This window comes from Gobio gobio (assembly GCF_949357685.1).
Source record: "Gobio gobio genome assembly, chromosome: 15".
NCBI lineage: Eukaryota > Metazoa > Chordata > Actinopteri > Cypriniformes > Gobionidae > Gobio > Gobio gobio.
This window is the reverse complement of record NC_137108.1, coordinates 49,143,788-49,165,263: the sequence shown is the minus strand read 5'-3', so window position 1 is coordinate 49,165,263 and position 21,476 is coordinate 49,143,788. Positions and strand designations below refer to the sequence as shown.

The following is a 21,476-nucleotide window of genomic DNA, read 5'->3' as shown; positions in this document are numbered from 1 at the left end:
CTGCAGAGATTAGCTCCAACCCCAATTAAACTCACCTGTACCAGCTAATCAAGGTATTCAGGATCATAGATATAGATAATAAAGGCTAGATGTCTCGTCCGCACTGCTGGCCATTGAAAGTCGACGTCCGCACCTGGCGGCCATCTTGTCACTGTCAGCTCGCTCACTCGTAACATTGTGTTTTAATGGTGCGTGTACTTTTTAAATAACAATAACTTGCTCGATTTTCAACCGATTTTCAAACTGCTTGGTTTGTTATGAACACCAGAGATGTAGGGGAGCGCGGGGCACAACCTAACGCAGGGTTAGTTGTAACGCGCATGTTTTAACCCTTTCCACACATGCCAGAATGACGAAACTCAGTATATTTACTAGTTGCCATATCAACATTATTAAGAGAAAAAATAGCGCCAAAATGGGCTTCATGCACACTCTCTTCCGCATTCCAAGTCAGCCAGCTAGGTCACTTCCGGTGCGCGTAGCGTCAATAGCAGCTATGGCGTTTTTCACCCGGTCGCTTCAAGATCTACCTAGGATGACGGTCAACGACGTGAGTCGAATAATCCAAACACTGTGTCATACATCGACAACAAAGAAGGAGAAGGGCTTCAAGCTATACGTTTCAAGCTACATTCATAATTATGAAGGTAAGATCTAACGTTAGACGTGTAGTGTTTATATTCCCTTAGCATGCATGCTATGTAACGCTAGCGCAGTAAGTGAAAATTGTATGTGTCTGTCTAATATTGTGTGTCAATCACGTACATTTTCCTAACGCCATTGTCAATCTCAGTTTCAAACAAGGATTCAAACACAGGAGAGGTAACCATTAGGGCTGAGTGCTACCGATCAATGAGGAAAAGCCAAAAGCCTCACAGCTTGAGTGTAAGGGAAAGTTATCCTACAGGTTCAGAGCAGGCTAGTTTATGAGACAGGTTCTGTTCGTCAGATCAAGTTTCTGTGAATCATCGCATGTGATTCTGCTAAAAGCTATTTTAAATACATATTTTGATTCATATACCATCAATAACACTGGTGTGTTAGAATATTTATCAATATTTAAATATGTACGCTAAGCACTGGGATTCACAGAAACTGAGTTCTGTTTTGTTACGTCTTTGACACACGTTCTGTGTCCCTTGTTATTTAAATGAGTAGAGTGAGAATAATAACAATAATAATAAATAATAATTTGGCTACAATTTTTACCTCCCCCAAATTTAGTTGTTTTTTTTATTTTGCTTTGTAAACATTCTCACTGTACTCATCCATTCTCCTTTTAAAAAACTGTACTTTTATTCTATTGTAACATATTTTTGTATTTTCACAGATTGTGTTTAGGGATGCCCGTCCTGTACAGCTAGAAAGCTGCCAGTGTAGCTGTGTGGCAGGTACAGCTTTGTGTAATCATGTTGCAGCTCTGTTGTACCAGACTGCACATTATTGCCAGCTGAGTATCACCTCTGTTCCCCCAACACACAGCTGCACAGAGACTGAACAAAAGTGGCATAAGCCAAGAACCATGGTAACGTTTCTAAAAGAGTACTTTGATTAAATTGATGAAAATGTGTGTTTATTGATATCCTTTTTTGTTTACATGCAGGGTGTTAAACCTGGTCTGGTCAATGACATGGTGATTCTTTCAGCCAGACCCAAGGAACGAAAACTGGTAGAAGGCATCAGGTTAGTACTGTTGATATTATCATAAGTTGGCTTGAACTTCTTCCTACTCATTTTTGAACATGGGAAATAGTTTTTACTGTTATGTACAATAATTTTGGAAGCTTGTACTGAGAAGTCCATGTACTTACTTATTTGTTATTTTAATTGTATTGTATATATGTAGGTTTGTATGCTTTATGTATATTCATTTTTTTTTTCATGTTCAAATAAATAAACTAAACAATAAACAATCATTAAAGACTTTTTCTGTAGTAATCATATCAGTGAGACCTCAGATAAAGTAATCGTGTGATACATTGCATTTCAACATTCATTGTTAGCATTTTATGCTCTCAGTTGTTCAAGCAAGAAAGTCAAAAACATCCCTTCAGACTTTTTAACATAAAAATCATTAATTTATATTAATTTAGTTTGTTGGTACAACTTATGTATAACTAACTTAATGGCTCTTTTTTTTTTGTCTTTTCCATAGGAGCAACTTGTATAAGGGTGTCAGTTCACCTCTGCCTGAACTTTCCACACTCAGGGTGGATGAAGTGTACCGTGATCTTCCAAGTAATGTGGCTCCGCTAATAACAACTATGGCTATGGACATTAATGTTCCTCTGGTTGACTCTGCATTTGGAAAAGTGCAAGAAGGAAGCGTGCTATCTTATCACATGCCAGCAAAGAGAGTGCCGAAAACATGTCCACACACAGATGCTCCTTCTCTCCCACAGCTCCCACTTCATGGTTACAGGCTGGGGCCCTCTACCTGCTCTTTTGTCTGCACTGAACATCAGCAGCACCACATGATGTCCCTGGAAACAACATTAGAGACAGCACACAAAATTGCCTATGGTACAAAAGAGCAGAGTTCCTGCATTGAGTGGCACCAACTAAGGCGGCCCCGCATCACCTCCTCCAAATTCAGAGAGGTCTGTCACACCAGGGCACAGAGCTCTGCTGAAAATCTGGCAAAAAGGCTTCTGAGACCTAGCCATCAGACTGCAGACATGCGGAGGGGGCTTGACATGGAACCTGCAGCAGTAGAGGAATACTGCAGAGCAAGGGAGGTTAACCACTATCCCTGTGGCTTCCTTATCCACCCTGACGCACCCTGGATAGGGTCATCACCTGATGGCATTGTGTATGATCCAAAGGGACAGTCTGTGTTTGGCCTTGTTGAAATTAAATGCCCCAATGTAGCAAGCTATGTTGACTGCCCATATATTAAGATCAGTGAGGGTAGACACACATTGAGAAAATCGCATGCATACTTTTGGCAGATCCAGGGCCAGATGTTGATTTCTGGTTTGGACTGGTGTGACTTTGTTGTCTACGCACAGGAAGACATGTTTATTCAGAGGATTCCCAGAGACATTGAAATGACCAAAACAATGAAAGAAAAAATAGACCATTTCTTTTTTTATTGCTACCTCCATGCTTACCTAGATAATTAGGCTATTAACATCTATCACACTTTAACAACCTTCTGTAAATATTTCTCTTACTGTCAGTTCTAATTATTTCATATATATTTGTACATATGTTTGGTTCAAGTTTTATTGTTCATTTTTAGAAATCTATACACAACTGGAACTGATACATATTTTTGTCCATTCCCGGGTTTGGGTGTTTGTTTTTTACACCTTCAGTTTCTGACACATCAATGAGAGGCATGTAATGTATATTATATTTCATAGTACTGAAAATATTGTAGTGTGTGTATATATTATTAATTCATTAAATTACATGTTCCTTCCTATGAATGTTATTTTGTTGTTGTTTTTTTTAGGTAATGGTTCATAACAACATGAAGCAAATTTAACACAATTCAAATCATTGTAACTATTTATTATGTAAACATTAATCAGTTTATTATACAGATAGCTTGAAAGCACCGATGAACAAAAGTACTTATAAAATACAAATGATTCAGTACTTATATTCAAAGAGTATGTGCAATGTACAGCAGTGCATAAATAACATGAGGTACTATAAAATGCAATTTATAAAAAGTAATATACAAAGGTACATTTAAACAAAGTGGTTATAAAACTTTAATAAATAACCTATGGCCATTTGTATACATTTGCAAAAGTTAACAATAAACTGATTAGATAGATTTCTAGACAAATTGTGGTCAATTTTATACATTTAAAAAAAATAAATAACTATTTACAGACACTGTGTTTCTCACAGAACAAGTGCTATGCTGGTTTCTTTGCCCAAGCCTTTACAAGAGGCCCGTTTTCATAGTTTGTCAGGAGACAAGCAACAGCATACAGCTGATTAATGTTGCCAAAAAGCCGAAGTGGAATCTCTGTGTCAAAGAACTTGTGTTCCTTAACACGGCGTATTAGACGCTCAACATGCACCCTGAGGCGTGCAATTGTTTGAGTCTCCCTGACATCACAGGCAGACATCTGGGACCTTCCAGAGAGAAATGCTGGCCTATAAATCTTGCAAGGGACAAGGTCATCAACAAGGAAACCTCGGTCAACCATAATGGCCATCCCAGGTCTCAAAAGGGAGAGAATTCCAGACTCTCGTGTGATTTGTTTGTCACTGATGGAACCAGCATACAGTGGAGAGATAAATGTGACCGCCCCATGTGGAGCCACTCCGAGCAGCCCTTTCAGCGTACAGTGGGACTTGTATGCAGAGAACAGTTCACTCTGGAGAAGAGGTGATGAAGGGCACTGGCACCTCAGCTCCGTACAGTCCAGGATGACTGTAGTGTCTGCATAGTCCTTGAACTCAGCTGGCAGATGTTCCCTTATTTTCTCCTCTGGTATCCAGATCCTCACAGACCCTAACACAGTGTACAGAAAGTTGCTCCACGTTGTGATGATCCGACTGACTGTGGACTGGTGGACTCCATACCGGTCAGCAAGGTCACGTTGTTTTGAACCCAGCGCAAGGTAGTTGAGAAACAAGAACATCTCATCAATGGGCTGCAGGGAACGAGTCTGTTCAAAAGAAAAAAATTTACATTGAGAGCAATGTTCATTATCCCTGAACTTTAAGTTGTATTGTATGGTCCATGTAAATAAGTACTTACTACAGTGGAACTCGGCTCTGTAAAGGTGCCTCTCTGTGCTTGAGTCACACTGACCATATATGGCAGCGAGGGTTCTATTAAGGCCCAGAATCTCATCAGCAGGTCATAGGATGCAAATCTAAACGAATACAATTTAGATATTAGCATTTATATCTTGTATCATCATTTTATATTTTATCATTTTTAATTTTCAAATAGTTTGTCATATATCGGGACTTAAATAATGTTTATCAGTCATTCTGGGAGACACATCCAAGTGAATAGGGAAATAAATTATACATCAATATTGCTATGAAATATTAGATATTATGAAAATGTCAATTATTACTCCCATTATTCTCTCTCTCTCTCTCACACACACCACTACACTATCTCGCGCTCTCTCTCTCTCTCTCACACACACACACACACACACACACACACACACACACACACACAACCATATCTGTTGCTGCAAAAGTACTACAGAACAATCAGTATGTTTGACAATAACACCGATGCAAGGATACTGACAAAAGTTTAGACAAGTCAAAGTTTAGTTTAGTCCATCTAGTTACATCTTACCTTGTGAAAAAACGTATGTCCTTGTCTGAGGCAGCAAAACGATGAATCCCAAACCGCTGACTCATTGTCAGCTTGTCGACTTGTTCCCTCAGCTTCAGGATCTCCTCTCTGAGAGACATGTTGTCCTCAAGGGCTAAATCAAAAACGGCAGGATCTGGAGCAGAAGCGTAGTCGTGGTCCATGAGGATATCAGCCACCTTGCACGCTGTGTTATCTCGCGACACCGCTGGCGGCGGCCGCTCTCTCCTCTCCCATACCCCCGGTCTTGAAGTGGGAAGGGTGAAATTGTTCCACTCAAACAATGCTGGAACAGCTCCCTTAACTAATAGCCGTCTCCCTGTCTCGGACCCTGGCTCACGAACATCCTCCTTTTTAAAATGCCGGCTACATACTCGGGTATGGGGAGTAACTGTAAAGTTGTCCCTCCGGATAGCGACAAGCCATTTTCGCCTTATTTCCGCATCAGATGGAAATGTGTGAAAACTAAGTACTTTGTTGTACTTACTTGAGGCTTGACACAGAGGCACACAACAATGTTCAGCTGTAGTGCTGTCGGTTCGCTGGAATTTAAACGTTTTCTTTGCCATAACGCTATCACTTGGGCCTTGGGGACAAAAAAATCACCTCAGCAGTATGAAAGCGGAAGTAGCTTAGCTGGCGGAGATTTTAGCGGAAGTACGTAATCGCCTGCGTGTGCATATAGCCTATTGAAAAATCTCTGGAAGATATTACTGAACATTTATTTAACCATAGCAAAAGTAAATTTCTTACTTAAGTTTAGTTTTCTTCTCTGTTTTTTGTGTTTATTGGAAATAAGACAAATCCAATATTATTTTAATCTTATATCTTTTATTTAACAGTTGAGATGGTTCTTTAATGCTGATCTAACCAGCAGAAGACACAAATTAAATTCCAGTTGTGCAGATTTGGTGTGTTGTAACACTGCGTTACAATGAGCCCCTATTAGAAATATGCCATTATATTCTATACTTTTATAAATTATTTTGAGAAACCATGAGAAAAGGGTGAATAATGTCTGAGAGTTAATGTTCAGAAATTATTAATTATTATTATGTTTTGAACTATGCTGTATAGCTGTATTTAGCGATGTGTTTGTAGTCAAACTCAAAAATGCTTATATTTTTTATGATTAAAAAATGCCATTATTTTATTTAAAAAAGTTAATAATTGTATTTTGTTGACAAAATATTTTAGTTTGTCTTGTATATTTTTTGGATTATATCAGGTAACATTTTAAGCTGTTATTTGGTCATTTTACATTGTGCCCCTCACATATTACAATGTACTCCTATGGGGCATGTTGTCACATTTCACTTCCATTCTTTCGGGGTAAATCAAGAAAAAAGTACACACTGTATTAATGAAACAAAACCACATAATTGTACTAGACATGTGTGCAATTAATAATTAATAAAGACTCTGAACCCCAAGTGGATTTACACAAACTGAGAAAGTCAAAAAGCAGTAGGTTGTGCCCCGCTCTCCCCTAGTTATGACGCTGCAAACTTATGAATAATTATTCATAATTTGTTTAAGCATCCAGAATTGTAGCCACGTTAATAACATTAGTAAGAAACCAAACCATTTGTAAATCCGTCAAGATTTGAGCAAGATAAGAGTATTGGTGTTCAGATCACTCGCCTTACATCAGGAGCCACAGAGCCCTGCCTGTGACAAGATGGCCGCCGGTGATGACGTTAGAGACTCCGCCGTAAGACATCTAGCCTTTATTATGTAGATCTATGTTATTAGGCATACTAGAAACTTCCAGACAGGTGTGTTGAGGCAGGTTGGAGCTAAACTCTGCAGGACAGTGGCCCTCCAGGACAGACTTTGGACACCCCTGGCCTAGTAGGTCATCCGTGTACTTTTTGCCTACTCTGTGAATTCAGACATAGCTACTTATTTTGCCACATACTAAATAGTAACTATAGCAGCCACTCCCTATAGGCGTCTCACTAGGTTTCATAACAAACACATTGTGCATGTGGATACATAAAGCTTCAGTATAGCCCACTGTTATGTTTCTTAAGTGCCCTCTCAAGACTCGATAGCTTTTTTCATCATGCATTTTATATAATTCATACTGAACTCAACAGCTTTATTCAATATTCTTGAGATTCCTAAGCAGAATGGATGAAGACTTTAATCAAGGCAAACCACCAACGCAAACATGCCGCCTGGCTCTTCGTTATGTCGATCGCAGGCTGCACCTGGACTCGTTAGTTTTAATTAGTACAAAGGAATGCTGCCTCTCTCTCTCTCTCTCTCTCTCTCTCTCTCTCTCTCTCTCTCTCTCTCTCTCTCTCTCTCCCTCTCCAACTGTTGAGGACTCTAGTCTGTGGCACCTCTGGGTTTGGAGAGATTTATTTTATTGTTATTATGATTTTGCATTGGGAACATTATACAGAATGTGTAAAGCGTGCACTTCCTTCTCTGATTTCACGTGCAAACTCACATGCTCGTGATGGAAACAAAATATGTTGTCTTGTGTTGTGAGCCTTCAGGTACACTCTAAAAAATGCTGGGTTAAAAATAACCCAAGTTGGGTTGAAAATGGACTAACCCAGCAATTGGGTTGTTTTAACCCAGCATTTGAGTTGTTTTAACCCAGCGGTTGGGTTAAATGTTTGCTTAAAACAACTCAATTGCTGGGTTAAAATAACCCAATCGCTGGGTTAGTCCATTTTTAACCCAACTTGGGTTATTTTTAACCCAGCATTTTTTAGAGTGTATAGATCATGTGACACAGAAGACTGGAGTAATGATGATAAATTCAGCTTTGACCACAGGAATAAATTACACTTTACTATCTATTCACATAGAAAATATTGTAATAATAGGCCTATTTCACCATTTTTACTGTATATTTGATCAAATAAACTCAGCCTTAATTGCTGAGCAGAAGAGAGTTTTATGCATTTGAATTAAAGCCCAGTTTACACTTCTGTGTTGAGTGTACGCTGTAGCTACGTTGTAGGCTGTGTGTACACTCTAAAAAATGCTGGGTTAAAAACAACCCAAGTTGGGTTGAAAATGGACTAACCCAGCAATTGGGTTGTTTTAACCCAGTGAATGGGTTGTTTTAACCCAGCGGTTGAGTTAAATGTTTGCTTGAAACAACCCAATCGCTGGGTTAAAACAACCCAATTGCTGGGTTAGTCCATTTTCAACCCAACTTGGGTTGTTTTTAACCCAGCATTTTTTAGAGTGTAGCATGCGTGTAACCTGATGTGCACCTCTCCAAAAATGTAACAACACGTCAATTCTACGGGTCCGCAAGTGCTGTGATTGGTCGGCCAGAACCCCTCCCTCAGGGGTGCACATGCTCCCTCTGCATGTGTACATAATGCAGAAGTATATATATTTATACATTTAAATATTATTACTGAGTTAGAACTCTTATTCTTATTTAAATTTAATAAGTGCTCTATTTTTAATAAGTGCTCTATTTAGGTAAAACCACACTGCAAAAAATACTTTTCTTACTTGGTATTGCTGTCTTTTTTCCAGTCCAAATATCTAAAAATTCTTAAATCAAGATGCTTTTACTAAGGAAAATTACATATTTTTCCCTGATTCCTGGGGGGAGAAAAATCTAAATTAATTGAGTTTTTGCTTAACACAAACTAAATTATCTGCCAATGGATTAGAAAAATAATCTTGTTTCTGTTTGGGACAGAAACAAGATTCCAAACAGAAACATTATTTTTCTTACCCCATTGGCAGATATATTTGCTTGTTTTAAACAAAAACTCACCTCAATTTAATTTTATTTTCCAGAAAACAAGACAAAATATCTAATGTCATTTAACTTATCTCGTAAATACACCTTGATTTAATTTTTAGATATATTTAGACTAGAAACAAGAAAAAAAATACAAAATGACAGCATTTTTTGCAGTGCACACAAGGCAAAAAGTAAAAATATATATATATTTCTATATCTGGAATGGCTTTAAGGTATTTAGTCTAAATCTTTCAACTAAACATCGAAATAAATCTAATTAATGAACTAAATTAACCATTTAAACTAAATTACTGATCTAATTATTGATCTAAAGCCCACACTGTCACTGTATGATAATTGAAATGAACTGATGACATCAGCGTTTTTTCCAGAAAGGCTATACAGCTGAATAAAATTATGCAGCATTATTTTCCTGTTCAACACTGTAAAGCTGCTTTGAAACAATCTACATTGTTAAAAGCGCTATATAAATAAAGTTGACTTGACTTGACTTGACTAGTCTATAAACATATAAATACAAGTGCACAAAAATGCAAGTTTATGACAAAAATAGTCTGCAATTTGGCCTTTATTACTCATTTAATACATGTCTACATTACAAATTAAATAAAATTAGATATTAACCTACATTTCTGACAAATTACCACGGTTACAGTTCGTGTTACCAAAGTAAACCCATGATAAATGTTGGTGAATTGTTGTTTGAAAAGTATTTGAACTGAATCGGCTCAGCTGATTTGCATGTTAGTGTTGTTGATTAAGTCAGCGCTCTGAAGCGCACGGCGCAGGTGCACTTAGAACGTGTCCGAATCCACTTTTACCAGTTTAACAATGGAAAAAATGGTCTGCATGCCCGGCACATGGTCCAAAAGGGGTTGTCCCTAGTCTCTTAAAGGGTTAGTTCACCCAAAAAGGAAAATTCTGTCATTAATTACTTACCCTCATGTCGTTTGACACCCGTAAGACCTCCGTTCATCTTCGGAACAGCAATGAAGATATTTTAGTTGAAATCTGATGGCTCTGAAAGGCCTCCATTGGCTCAATGGCACGGTTCACTCTCAAGACCCTTAAAAGGTGCTAAAGACGTCGTTACAAAGTCCATCTCACTACAGTGGTTCTATAACAACTTTATGAATCGGCGAGAATATTTTTTGTGCGCAAAAAAACCCCTAAATAACGACTTACATAGTAATGACGATTTCAAAACACGGCCTCATGAAGCTTCGAAGCGTTATGAATCAGTGAGTCGAATCATGATTCGGATCGCGTGTCAAACCGCCAAACTGCTGAAATTTGCCGATTCAAACTGCTCACTTGACTCACTGATTCATAACGCTTCGAAGATTCATGATGCCTTGTTTTGAAATCGTCATCACTATGTAAGTCGTTATTTAGGTTTTTTTTTGCGCACAAAAACTATTCTCGCCGATTCATAAAGTTATTTTAGAACCACTGTAGTGAGATGGACTTTGTAACGACGTCTTTAGTACCTTTTAAGGGTCTTGAGAGTGAACCGTGCCATTGAGCCAATGGAGGCCTTTCAGAGCCATCAGATTTACACTAAAATATCTTCATTTCTGTTCCGAAGATGAACGGAGGTCTGACGGGTGTCCAACGACATGAGGGTAAGTAATTAATGACAGAATTTTCATTTTTGGGTGAACTAACCCTTTAAGGCCTGTACACACCGGGACGAATATCGCGCGCGCTTATCGCCAGAGTTTTTCGAGACGTTTTCCGGCGCGTCTTGAGTGTTCAGACCCAAGCGATTTTCACTGGCGATGCGCCGAGTGAACGTGCAAATTCAGTAGATGGCGCTCACGCTACACAAGATGGTGCTGCGGCACTTTACGCTTCTGACACTCGCTTGTCACACAGAAGAAGAAGAGAGACAGTATTTACGTGCTTGACAAAACCATTCACACACTTTTTGCTAACTGGCAAGCAGCATTAGCAGCTCATCTTCTTCTTTGTCTACTTACTACTTCTTCGTCGTATCAGTGTGTGCTCGGCAAGACCGTTTTGTGATTGAGCGCCACCAAGTCGTGTTTTTATGTCACTTCAGCAGCTCCAGTCACGTGAACAAAAGTGCTGATCTCATTGGTCGGCCAGTTGTTAACGCGCCGCGTCAAAATAAAAAAACGAACCCGAGGCGTTTTTTTTAAATTTAGCTTTTTCGCCTGACGTTTTGGTGTGCACACTCACATTGGCACCCTTACGTTTAGTCACGAGGCGTTAAACGTCGGCGTTAAACGCGCCCAAAAATCATCCCGGTGTGAACAGGCCTTCAATGAGTCATGGGTGTGTTTTGGGCGTGACGTGCAATAAACCAATCAGAGTCTCATCTCCCTTTCCCTTTAAAAGCCAGTTGTGCTCGCGTCATGGCGGATTCACTATTTACATGAAGGAAAGACTGAACGCTTCTCCAGAGAGGAATCATTTTATTTTTAATGTTTAAAAATGTGTGTGTGCTGCTGCGCATCCCTGTGTGTGTAATAAGAGTGTACGCGCGTTGAGCACCGCCTATAGGCTCCTATTACTAACACACCCTTTAAATAACACAAAAACACTGGGCTATTGACTTTAGAGCAGGTTTGTGTTGGTCAATGGCGCAGTCGTTTTCAGTTCCTCAAAATATCAACACTCCAACAATGCTCCTGAACACACCTGGTTTTCAGACCAGACGCCCATGGGTGAACAGATGCGCCAGTGCATTTGGTATTTAAACAACGTGACGCTGGACGTGAAAATGAGAACTGCGTAGGTTGTATGATAGGGCCCATAGTGTTCCCTCTGAAGGCTCAAAATAAAATACACAAAATAAAAGTCTTATGGACAACTATTACATTTAATAAATAATTTAAATAAAAAAAATATTATTTTTGAGTTTGGCAGGCATGTCATCAAACCAAAAATAAACTATAAACTGTAATAATTACTTTAATGAGCTTATTGTTTTCTGTCTAAATCGAAGTGCATGACTTGTATTATCTAACAACTGTAAATTCAACACAGTCTCACTCCCACTCGTCACATATTGACGCTTGGTCAGGACCCCTCGTCGTCACTTTTTTACGTACAGGGTACCCCTTGAAAGGCATTTTTCGACGTTAAGGGTACTGCAGTGATTCCAATGAGACACCTTTGGCGTCTTACACAGACGTGTTGGGCATGTGAATGTTATCATGATGTAACTATTTATTGGGTTATAATTTTTCCATTATGACATGTTGGAGTATGATTCTCAATTTAATCAGCCAGCATTATTTTATTTACATTTATTGATTTGTATTTACGCTATTCAGACACGTTTGAAAGTAGCCCAACCCCGCCCCTTAACCTACCCATTTGCGTTATATGATATAAAACATAGAATATAACAGAAAACATGCACACTTTATTTAAAAATGTCAAGTATTCCAACTGTTCCGAGGCCAAACGATTGATTTGTGTGAAGAAAAGACCCAAAAGCGATCTGCGTTTCCCTCCGCACCCCGGCGTCATATTGAAGACGCCACAGGTACGGCCATACCCCTCGGCGTCAGTCTATAGACGAACTGGGAACTCCATTGCTTTCAATGGGAAACCTTTGCCGGTATTCTATCGGTATGAAATCTCGCTGAAGAAGTCTCATTCAGAATACATCGCGATGTTTGGCATCAGTGCACGTGGGCCACATGTTGGTGAGTAGCCATGAATATTTGATATAAAGTATTTTCTGTCGTTATTGATCAGATTATGTTCAGTCACTGCATTATATCTTTCATTTCCACTCAGGCTTCGCTTTTCTTTGCTTTCTAAATCAACACACCTTGCTAATAGGGCGATTAAACACTGTCACGTGACGTGCTATAGACCTTTTAAACAGTTATTCATATTTAATAATAACAACTAGTGTAGTTCCAACGTGGCATTTGTAGTAGAAGCACAATAAAAACAACCTTAGTTGTAATGTGATGATTGTTGTAAATAGACAGTATCCACAACACTTACCATGCTTTTTAATGCCTTTTAATGTAAAATCCAAATATTGTGATGTAAATAGTACTTTGTCCTGTATATAATGTATCTGTTATATATTATGACTTTTTCTCTTTTTTTTTTTTTTACCTGAAACGACCAAAAGGGCCTTTCGGACTCAGTCAGCCCATTCTTGTTCATGGAAAAGTAATGGAGAAGACCGAAAGCAGCAACAGCAAATATTTGCAATGGTAAGTATGTGTTGGTTTGAACTCTTTATCAAGCATTTGTTATTTCTTAAACATATTCTTACAAACCCCATGGCTCAATCAGTGAGAACATGTTCTCAAAGTCTTAATAATTCACAAGATTTAACAAACTGTCAAATTCATATGATACTCGTACATATTTGTACAAATACTCATACATAATCCTGCAGCTTTTACTCCGACTCCTGCCATTGGCTACAGCCTCAATTCCTGTACATATTTATCATGATTTTTGTAAATCAGTTGCTCCCCTTCTTGGAAAGTAGTCCCAGAAAGAAAAGTTTATATTAGGTCCAATGTATTCTTTAAAATGATTACAAATTGGGCCATTGGGGAGGTCTCTTCACACCTCATGACCTACCTCTGTTTGCAAGAGCGGAAATGCTCACATAACATCAGATATTCAATTATTTTGTCATCAGTTGCACTGCTGATAACGTCCTGTTTGCATGTAAATAATTTACGTGATCAAAAGATTAAGTGAATAATCAACATTTTTAAACAAATTCATATGTGCTATTAAAAATATACTTTTAATAATGGAAATGCACACCTATCAGTGAACTTGTTACATAAATGTATTTAACATTTAATTATGCAACACTTTTTACAGAAGGAAATCCTACAGTTATGTAAAGGGACAACATCATCATCATGTCCTGTCCTGGGCACACTGGGCAACATGTGTCCTCCAACATATTCGATCTGTGGCCACGTTCTTCACATCTTCTCATGGAACACCTGCATTCTTCAGGTCTTCACGAAACATCTGTCTCATGTCTTCCTTGGTCTTCCCTGTCTCCTGCGTCTTCCTGGTGGTGTCCACTTCATAACTGTTTTGGGGTGTTGTTGTTTGGGCATGCGTAGGATATGTCCAGTGAGGTTCACCCTTTGCTATGTCACAGTTTCTCTAAGTCTTCACGTGGAGTACCACTCCTCCTCATGATCTCTTCGATAAATGCAGAACCAATATTCATAAACTGTACTTGATGTCTGCTTATGCCTTTATCAAAAAAGCATCAGTGCTCATCAGGAGTTTTAGTAAAGGACATATCTTATTGCCATCGACTTCATGATGCTATATTCCAATGTATATATCTGCATTTGTATATTTGCATATATATGCATTTGTATAACAGTGTTTGTTTGAACAAATGAAGATAGTGAGAGTGAACACCTTTTGAAATCAATATGTATTCATTAAACCTTTTATTACAGTGGGATAGTATTCACTATAGTAAATGTCCACCATAACTAAATATATGGTATCATTATATCACTACCTTGCTAATGTAAATGTAACATGAATGTATTTTATTAAAGCATTTACTTAATGAAAATGGTTAACATTTATAATAATCATTTACTATTTGAATTGGCCTTTCATTTAGTTACAATAGAAGTGAACAATAATCACAAGGATATAGTTTATATAGTTTTAAAGTTGAGAATGTAAAATGTTCTTAATGTTTTTGCCTATTTATTTCTTAAAGGCAAGAAACCAATATATTTTCAGATAAAGTTTAACCTCATTTCTTTTATTTGTACCGCAGCATGGTTATTTTATACTGTTGTGCAGTAGTTTGGCCGCTACATTTGTATTTAAACTGTTTGACATTAAATATTGGAATATGCTTACAAAATTGTGTGCATTCATTATGCTTTTGTTACATTTATTTTAATTCCAAGAGTTCAGATGGTGAACGATGGCATAAAGAAGTGATCTAATATATATATATATATATATATATATATATATATAGAGAGAGAGAGAGAGAGATATTTATGCATCAGTTTAACCACACAAAGGAGATTTTTGTTTTAAAATGTGAGTTGTATTAATTAATTAGAAGAAATAAATATTTAGCAGCCTAAATATTAAATATTTAAGGATATCCCTTCAGTTGGAACCGGATGAGATCTGTCATCATTTTCCATAAATGGACAAGTAAGTGTGACGCCTCTGTTCTGCTGCGTTGTCATTGGCTAGGACTTTATCGCAGAACTCGCTGTGATTGGACTATCTTTTAACCGATATAAAACGGCGTTTCATGTTACAAAGTATGTTTTGGTGTTATTGTTACGTTATTAATACGTTAAGTTAACTATAAAGTGTCGCTATGTTGTGAGAAATTACTCCTTTACCGAGATCCCAACCCTAACCCTAAGCATTTCTGCACACTTCAATGAACTACAGCGCCATGTTTCCCATTGCATTGATACACTGACAAAGGTATATGGGTAATGTAGTTTAAAACGTTTGATAATGAGACAATAAATGTTAAGTAAATGACATCTTTAATGGACAACTGGATATCTAATTATGTTCATTGTGTAAACCTTTATGACATATATGAGGGGCAGGCTGAAATTTGATATTTTACTGTGAGCACTTTTAGAAAACCTTTATGCCAGCTTTCCATATCTGTCTGAAAACTGTGCCCAACATTATTTAGTAAACATAGCATAAGCAGTTGTCCTGCCATTTTTCTCTGTGATACGCTAACCAGACTTTGAGTAACAGCCATTTGAAATGTGCTTTTTTTTGCCCTTCCAGGGGGCAGTACAACATACACAGATCTATTTTCCTCATCATGGACAACAAACTTTGAGTCACATTTAAATATCAGAGTATTTTCTCTTTTCTATTCTAACATCATGCTTGTATTAGGTTTTGATGGGTATTGTGAGACCATCTGATGAAATACAGAAATATTTGAAAGAAATGTAATATAATTATTAATATTTATTTTCTTTTATGGATAAACACCCATAAATATAATGGATGAACCCACAACAACTTGCCATTATCCAGTTTCCAGTGTAAACAAAAACTATTTAGATTTACACTTCACTATTATTATTAAATATAGGACAATGCACCATTAAGTAAAATAACAAAAGAGACATTGCCAAAATTGTATGTATTTTCACGTACCTGACATCGGTAATATGCATGCTTTAATTTTTATTGCAGTAGTAGATGTACCGGATTTATCAACATGGATCCTCGTCAGTTAAGCTTGAAGTGTTTGAAATCCTTCCCTTTATTTCACTGAAAACTGGCGTATTGTCACAGCATGCAAATACAACTTTTTGGTGCATTGTTGTACCAAATATAATATAACCAGATGAAAAATGTTTATGTTTCAAGTAAAATATTATTGTTAATTACTTTGATAACCTAAATCAACTCATAAAATGTGTATTTACTTTAAAAACACCATACACAATATTCACCATACTTTATCACTCAACTCTTTATTGGAGGATACAGTATACAGTTGATAAAGTAGCATAAAGAAAAATTAGATTCAAGATAAATAAAAATGGGTCTTCAAAAATACATTAACATCATATTAATCCATTCACAGCTGCTGAAGCCACACAAATGAGTGCCACAGAATCCCATCCAGTCAACTATGATACAGAAAACAGATTTGATATTGTGTTGAAAAATAATGATTCATTATCACAGCTAGACTGGTTTCTTGCTCTTCCCTCTATCATGTTCATGTTCTATCCTGTTCTTCTTCTTCTAAACAGTTTGCCCACTTGTACCCTACAGTGTATAACTGATAAACAGATGATGTGGTCACTGATGTGGTGTAGCCTTTTCTCAACCAGAGGAAGAAGTTGTAACATCGCATTGTCAGGCATTATCCAGTCCTGGTCTAAAAGTAAAAGAAAAAACACAATTCAAATTAAGTTTAATGTAGTCAGGTTAGCATATGTTCTGCATGATTTAAGCAGTGGTTGGCTACTCTGGGCCTCAGCATCCATTGTCCTGCAGATTTAGCTCCAACCTCAAACCCACCTGCCTATAATTATCTATAGGTAAACCTGAAGACTTTATCACATTAGTCTTTTCCTGTAGAATCTTCTGAAGTGTGTGCCTTCTCTTGCTATCCATCTTAAAACACAAATGCAATGTGTTTTAGTCTGTGGAGTATAAAGCCTTGTTTCAAGCCAAAAAACTAACCAGATATTTCACATAATTCAAAGAACATTTACTATTTGATTCCTAATATATGCCACAACTCATTATCTTCCAAAGCTACACAGAACCACCCATGGTCTACAAAACAATAGAGAAATACCTGGAGTTTATACCAACTAAATGCTTTTTTTAACCCTTCAATACATGTCTGCTTTTATCTAAGACAAACAGACGGTGCCATTTTTAAGAATTGAAGGCCAAAAGTGTTCCAGCCTTTAGGCTAAAAGGCAATCATTTTAATAATAATTGTATCAAAAAGGGAAACAAATATTTACCATTTTAGATAAATCCAAGATACAGAACCTAATTTGCTCATTTTAGGAGTTATAAAAAGATTTAGACATGAATAATGGTGTGTATTTTATCAGAGTATAGAAAGAATGATCACAGCTGTCCTTTGAGAGATCAACATCAAATTCTGTACTACATATTAAAGCAAGACAATACATCAATACAAGACATACCAATGGACTTGCGCACTTTTCTGTCGTCTTTGGGCACAAGATGGCCATGTTCCTTCCTCACCCTAAACAAAGGACTTATTCGATTAGCTTGCTTCGATATAAGGGTCTGGTCTTTCTTCTCTGCTGTAAAACAAGAAAGTCTCACTTACTTTATGTGCAATTACTATTGTTTTTGAAACATATACATTAAGACAGTTACAATAAAATGAATTTACATACAATTCAGGGGAGCATTTCATGAGTAAATACTGATATACTAAAAATATTATTTACCTGATTACGGCAAGATTCACTGCAACTAACTAGTAGCTCTTGTGAGGGTTGGCTCATAAAAGTAATCTGCAAGTAATCCTGCAAAACAGAAAGAAAGGAAATTTCATTACATTGCATGCAAGTTGTGATTTCATACATAACTGTTTCTTTCTTTAAAAAGTGTTGCATAATTAAATGTTAAATACATTTATGTAACAAGTTCACTGATAGGTGTGCATTTCCATTATTAAAAGTATATTTTTAATAGCACATATGAATTTGTTTAAAAATGTTGATTATTCACTTAATCTTTTGATCACGTAAATTATTTACATGCAAACAGGACGTTATCAGCAGTGCAACTGATGACAAAATAATTGAATATCTGATGTTATGTGAGCATTTCCGCTCTTGCAAACAGAGGTAGGTCATGAGGTGTGAAGAGACCTCCCCAATGGCCCAATTTGTAATCATTTTAAAGAATACATTGGACCTAATATAAACTTTTCTTTCTGGGACTACTTTCCAAGAAGGGGAGCAACTGATTTACAAAAATCATGATAAATATGTACAGGAATTGAGGCTGTAGCCAATGGCAGGAGTCGGAGTAAAAGCTGCAGGATTATGTATGAGTATTTGTACAAATATGTACGAGTATCATATGAATTTGACAGTTTGTTAAATCTTGTGAATTATTAAGACTTTGAGAACATGTTCTCACTGATTGAGCCATGGGGTTTGTAAGAATATGTTTAAGAAATAACAAATGCTTGATAAAGAGTTCAAACCAACACATACTTACCATTGCAAATATTTGCTGTTGCTGCTTTCGGTCTTCTCCATTACTTTTCCATGAACAAGAATGGGCTGACTGAGTCCGAAAGGCCCTTTTGGTCGTTTCAGGTAAAAAAAAAAAAAGAGAAAAAGTCATAATATATAACAGATACATTATATACAGGACAAAGTACTATTTACATCACAATATTTGGATTTTACATTAAAAGGCATTAAAAAGCATGGTAAGTGTTGTGGATACTGTCTATTTACAACAATCATCACATTACAACTAAGGTTGTTTTTATTGTGCTTCTACTACAAATGCCACGTTGGAACTACACTAGTTGTTATTATTAAATATGAATAACTGTTTAAAAGGTCTATAGCACGTCACGTGACAGTGTTTAATCGCCCTATTAGCAAGGTGTGTTGATTTAGAAAGCAAAGAAAAGCGAAGCCTGAGTGGAAATGAAAGATATAATGCAGTGACTGAACATAATCTGATCAATAACGACAGAAAATACTTTATATCAAATATTCATGGCTACTCACCAACATGTGGCCCACGTGCACTGATGCCAAACATCGCGATGTATTCTGAATGAGACTTCTTCAGCGAGATTTCATACCGATAGAATACCGGCAAAGGTTTCCCATTGAAAGCAATGGAGTTCCCAGTTCGTCTATAGACTGACGCCGAGGGGTATGGCCGTACCTGTGGCGTCTTCAATATGACGCCGGGGTGCGGAGGGAAACGCAGATCGCTTTTGGGTCTTTTCTTCACACAAATCAATCGTTTGGCCTCGGAACAGTTGGAATACTTGACATTTTTAAATAAAGTGTGCATGTTTTCTGTTATATTCTATGTTTTATATCATATAACGCAAATGGGTAGGTTAAGGGGCGGGGTTGGGCTACTTTCAAACGTGTCTGAATAGCGTAAATACAAATCAATAAATGTAAATAAAATAATGCTGGCTGATTAAATTGAGAATCATACTCCAACATGTCATAATGGAAAAATTATAACCCAATAAATAGTTACATCATGATAACATTCACATGCCCAACACGTCTGTGTAAGACGCCAAAGGTGTCTCATTGGAATCACTGCAGTACCCTTAACGTCGAAAAATGCCTTTCAAGGGGTACCCTGTACGTAAAAAAGTGACGACGAGGGGTCCTGACCAAGCGTCAATATGTGACGAGTGGGAGTGAGACTGTGTTGGTAAATTCAACAGCTGTGGACTTTACTTTGACACAGTCACCTCTGATTAAACTGTAATAAGAACAATGGATTTTCTGTAAAACTGCTTTGAAACGTTATGCATTGTTAAAAGCGCTATACAAATAAATGTGCATTGAATTTAATCAAATTATGAACTCTCACTGTAAGCAAAATAGCAATGATTGTGTTCCACAGAAGAAAATATCAGCATAAGGGGTTCTGAATGAATGAGGGTGAGTGAATAATGACAGAATTTGTATTTAGCGGTGAACTGTCCCTTTAAGACCGGGTTTAACACTCCAGTAGTTTCATTGGTATGTAAAGTCTTATCTTGGCTCCAACAACTGGAACTTGTGGAAATTCTGCCTGGATCCAGAGCAAACTTGTGTTATCCGTGTTTTCTCCTCTCTTTCTATTTCTCCTCGTACAGGATATTGTACCAAGCCCTTCCGTTTCAAGCATACTTACACTGGCCAAACACAGACGGTTGCATTTCACATAACCACACAACAGTGCAGAGATTAATATATAAAGGCTGGTCTCTCATGCATAATTTAGCATGCGCATGTGTTTCATAGCCATAAATCGAGGGCAGTACTAAAAGCGTTTTTTATTTGCCTATATTACAGTGCTGTTCTAATGCCGCGTTCTAGCTCGGAAAGTCGAAAGTTGAAATGCAACAGAATCTACAACTCTGAATGTATTATGTCATGCAAATAAAATATGGTGCATAAAAATACGCACCAATCAGACAATACACACATTTTAGCAACCCGTTTGCAAAGGCAGGAGTGTAAAACACTGTAAATGATCCTCTGGTGATAATTGTACACCTGCAGAATAAATGCTTGCGTTAAACAGCATCATTTATCCATCAGAAACGTCGTGTCTGACATTTGAACACCTGCAAAACTATAACGCTGCCATTTTTCCTCTTTCCTGAGAAGCAACAATGGAAAACCTTTATGATTGGACGTTTGGAGATATCAAGGAATATCCTTCATTTACTTTGAATGCAACTAAAAACATTTAATTTTTTATTCACTTCAAGTGTCATTATTCAGCTGGAACTTATCACCCTGTAGCCCAAGACTGGTTTCCCACTGAAGCTAAGCAGGGCTGAGCCTGGTCAGTACCTGGATGGGAGACCAACTGGGAAAACTAGGATGCTGCTGGTAGAGGTGTTAGTGAGGCCAGCAGGGGGTCCAAACACCCCAGTATAGTGATGGGGACACTATACTGTAACAAACACCGTCCTTCGGATGAGAAGTTAAACAGAGGTCCTGACTCTCTGTGGTCATTAAAAATCCCAGGATGTCCTTCGATAAAGAGTAGGGGTGTAACCCCGGCATCCTGGCCAAATTTGCCCATTGGCCCCTGTCCATCATGGCCTCCTAATCATCCCCATATAGATATATGCGATTGACTTCATCACTCTATCTCCTCTCCACCAATCAGCTG

At 37.5% G+C, this 21,476-nt stretch overlaps 2 protein-coding genes across 2 annotated transcripts; one reads left to right on the top strand and one right to left on the bottom strand.

The window, feature by feature from the left end:
• Nucleotides 1–447: 447 nt before the first annotated feature.
• On the top strand, nucleotides 448–3,439 carry LOC307138923 (uncharacterized protein). Its single transcript, XM_079837617.1, has 4 exons — nucleotides 448–647; nucleotides 1,331–1,525; nucleotides 1,604–1,683; nucleotides 2,156–3,439. The coding sequence occupies exons 1-4, from the start codon at nucleotides 642–644 to the stop codon at nucleotides 3,123–3,125; spliced, it is 1,251 nt and encodes a 416-aa protein (XP_079693743.1). The 5' UTR covers nucleotides 448–641; the 3' UTR covers nucleotides 3,126–3,439.
• LOC307138922 (uncharacterized protein) lies at nucleotides 3,428–6,002 on the bottom strand. The gene is made up of 3 exons (XM_079837616.1): nucleotides 5,294–6,002; nucleotides 4,730–4,847; nucleotides 3,428–4,637 (listed from the first exon to the last, which is right to left on the bottom strand). The coding sequence occupies exons 1-3, from the start codon at nucleotides 5,878–5,880 to the stop codon at nucleotides 3,876–3,878; spliced, it is 1,467 nt and encodes a 488-aa protein (XP_079693742.1). The 5' UTR covers nucleotides 5,881–6,002; the 3' UTR covers nucleotides 3,428–3,875.
• Between the last annotated feature and the right edge of the window lie 15,474 nt (nucleotides 6,003–21,476).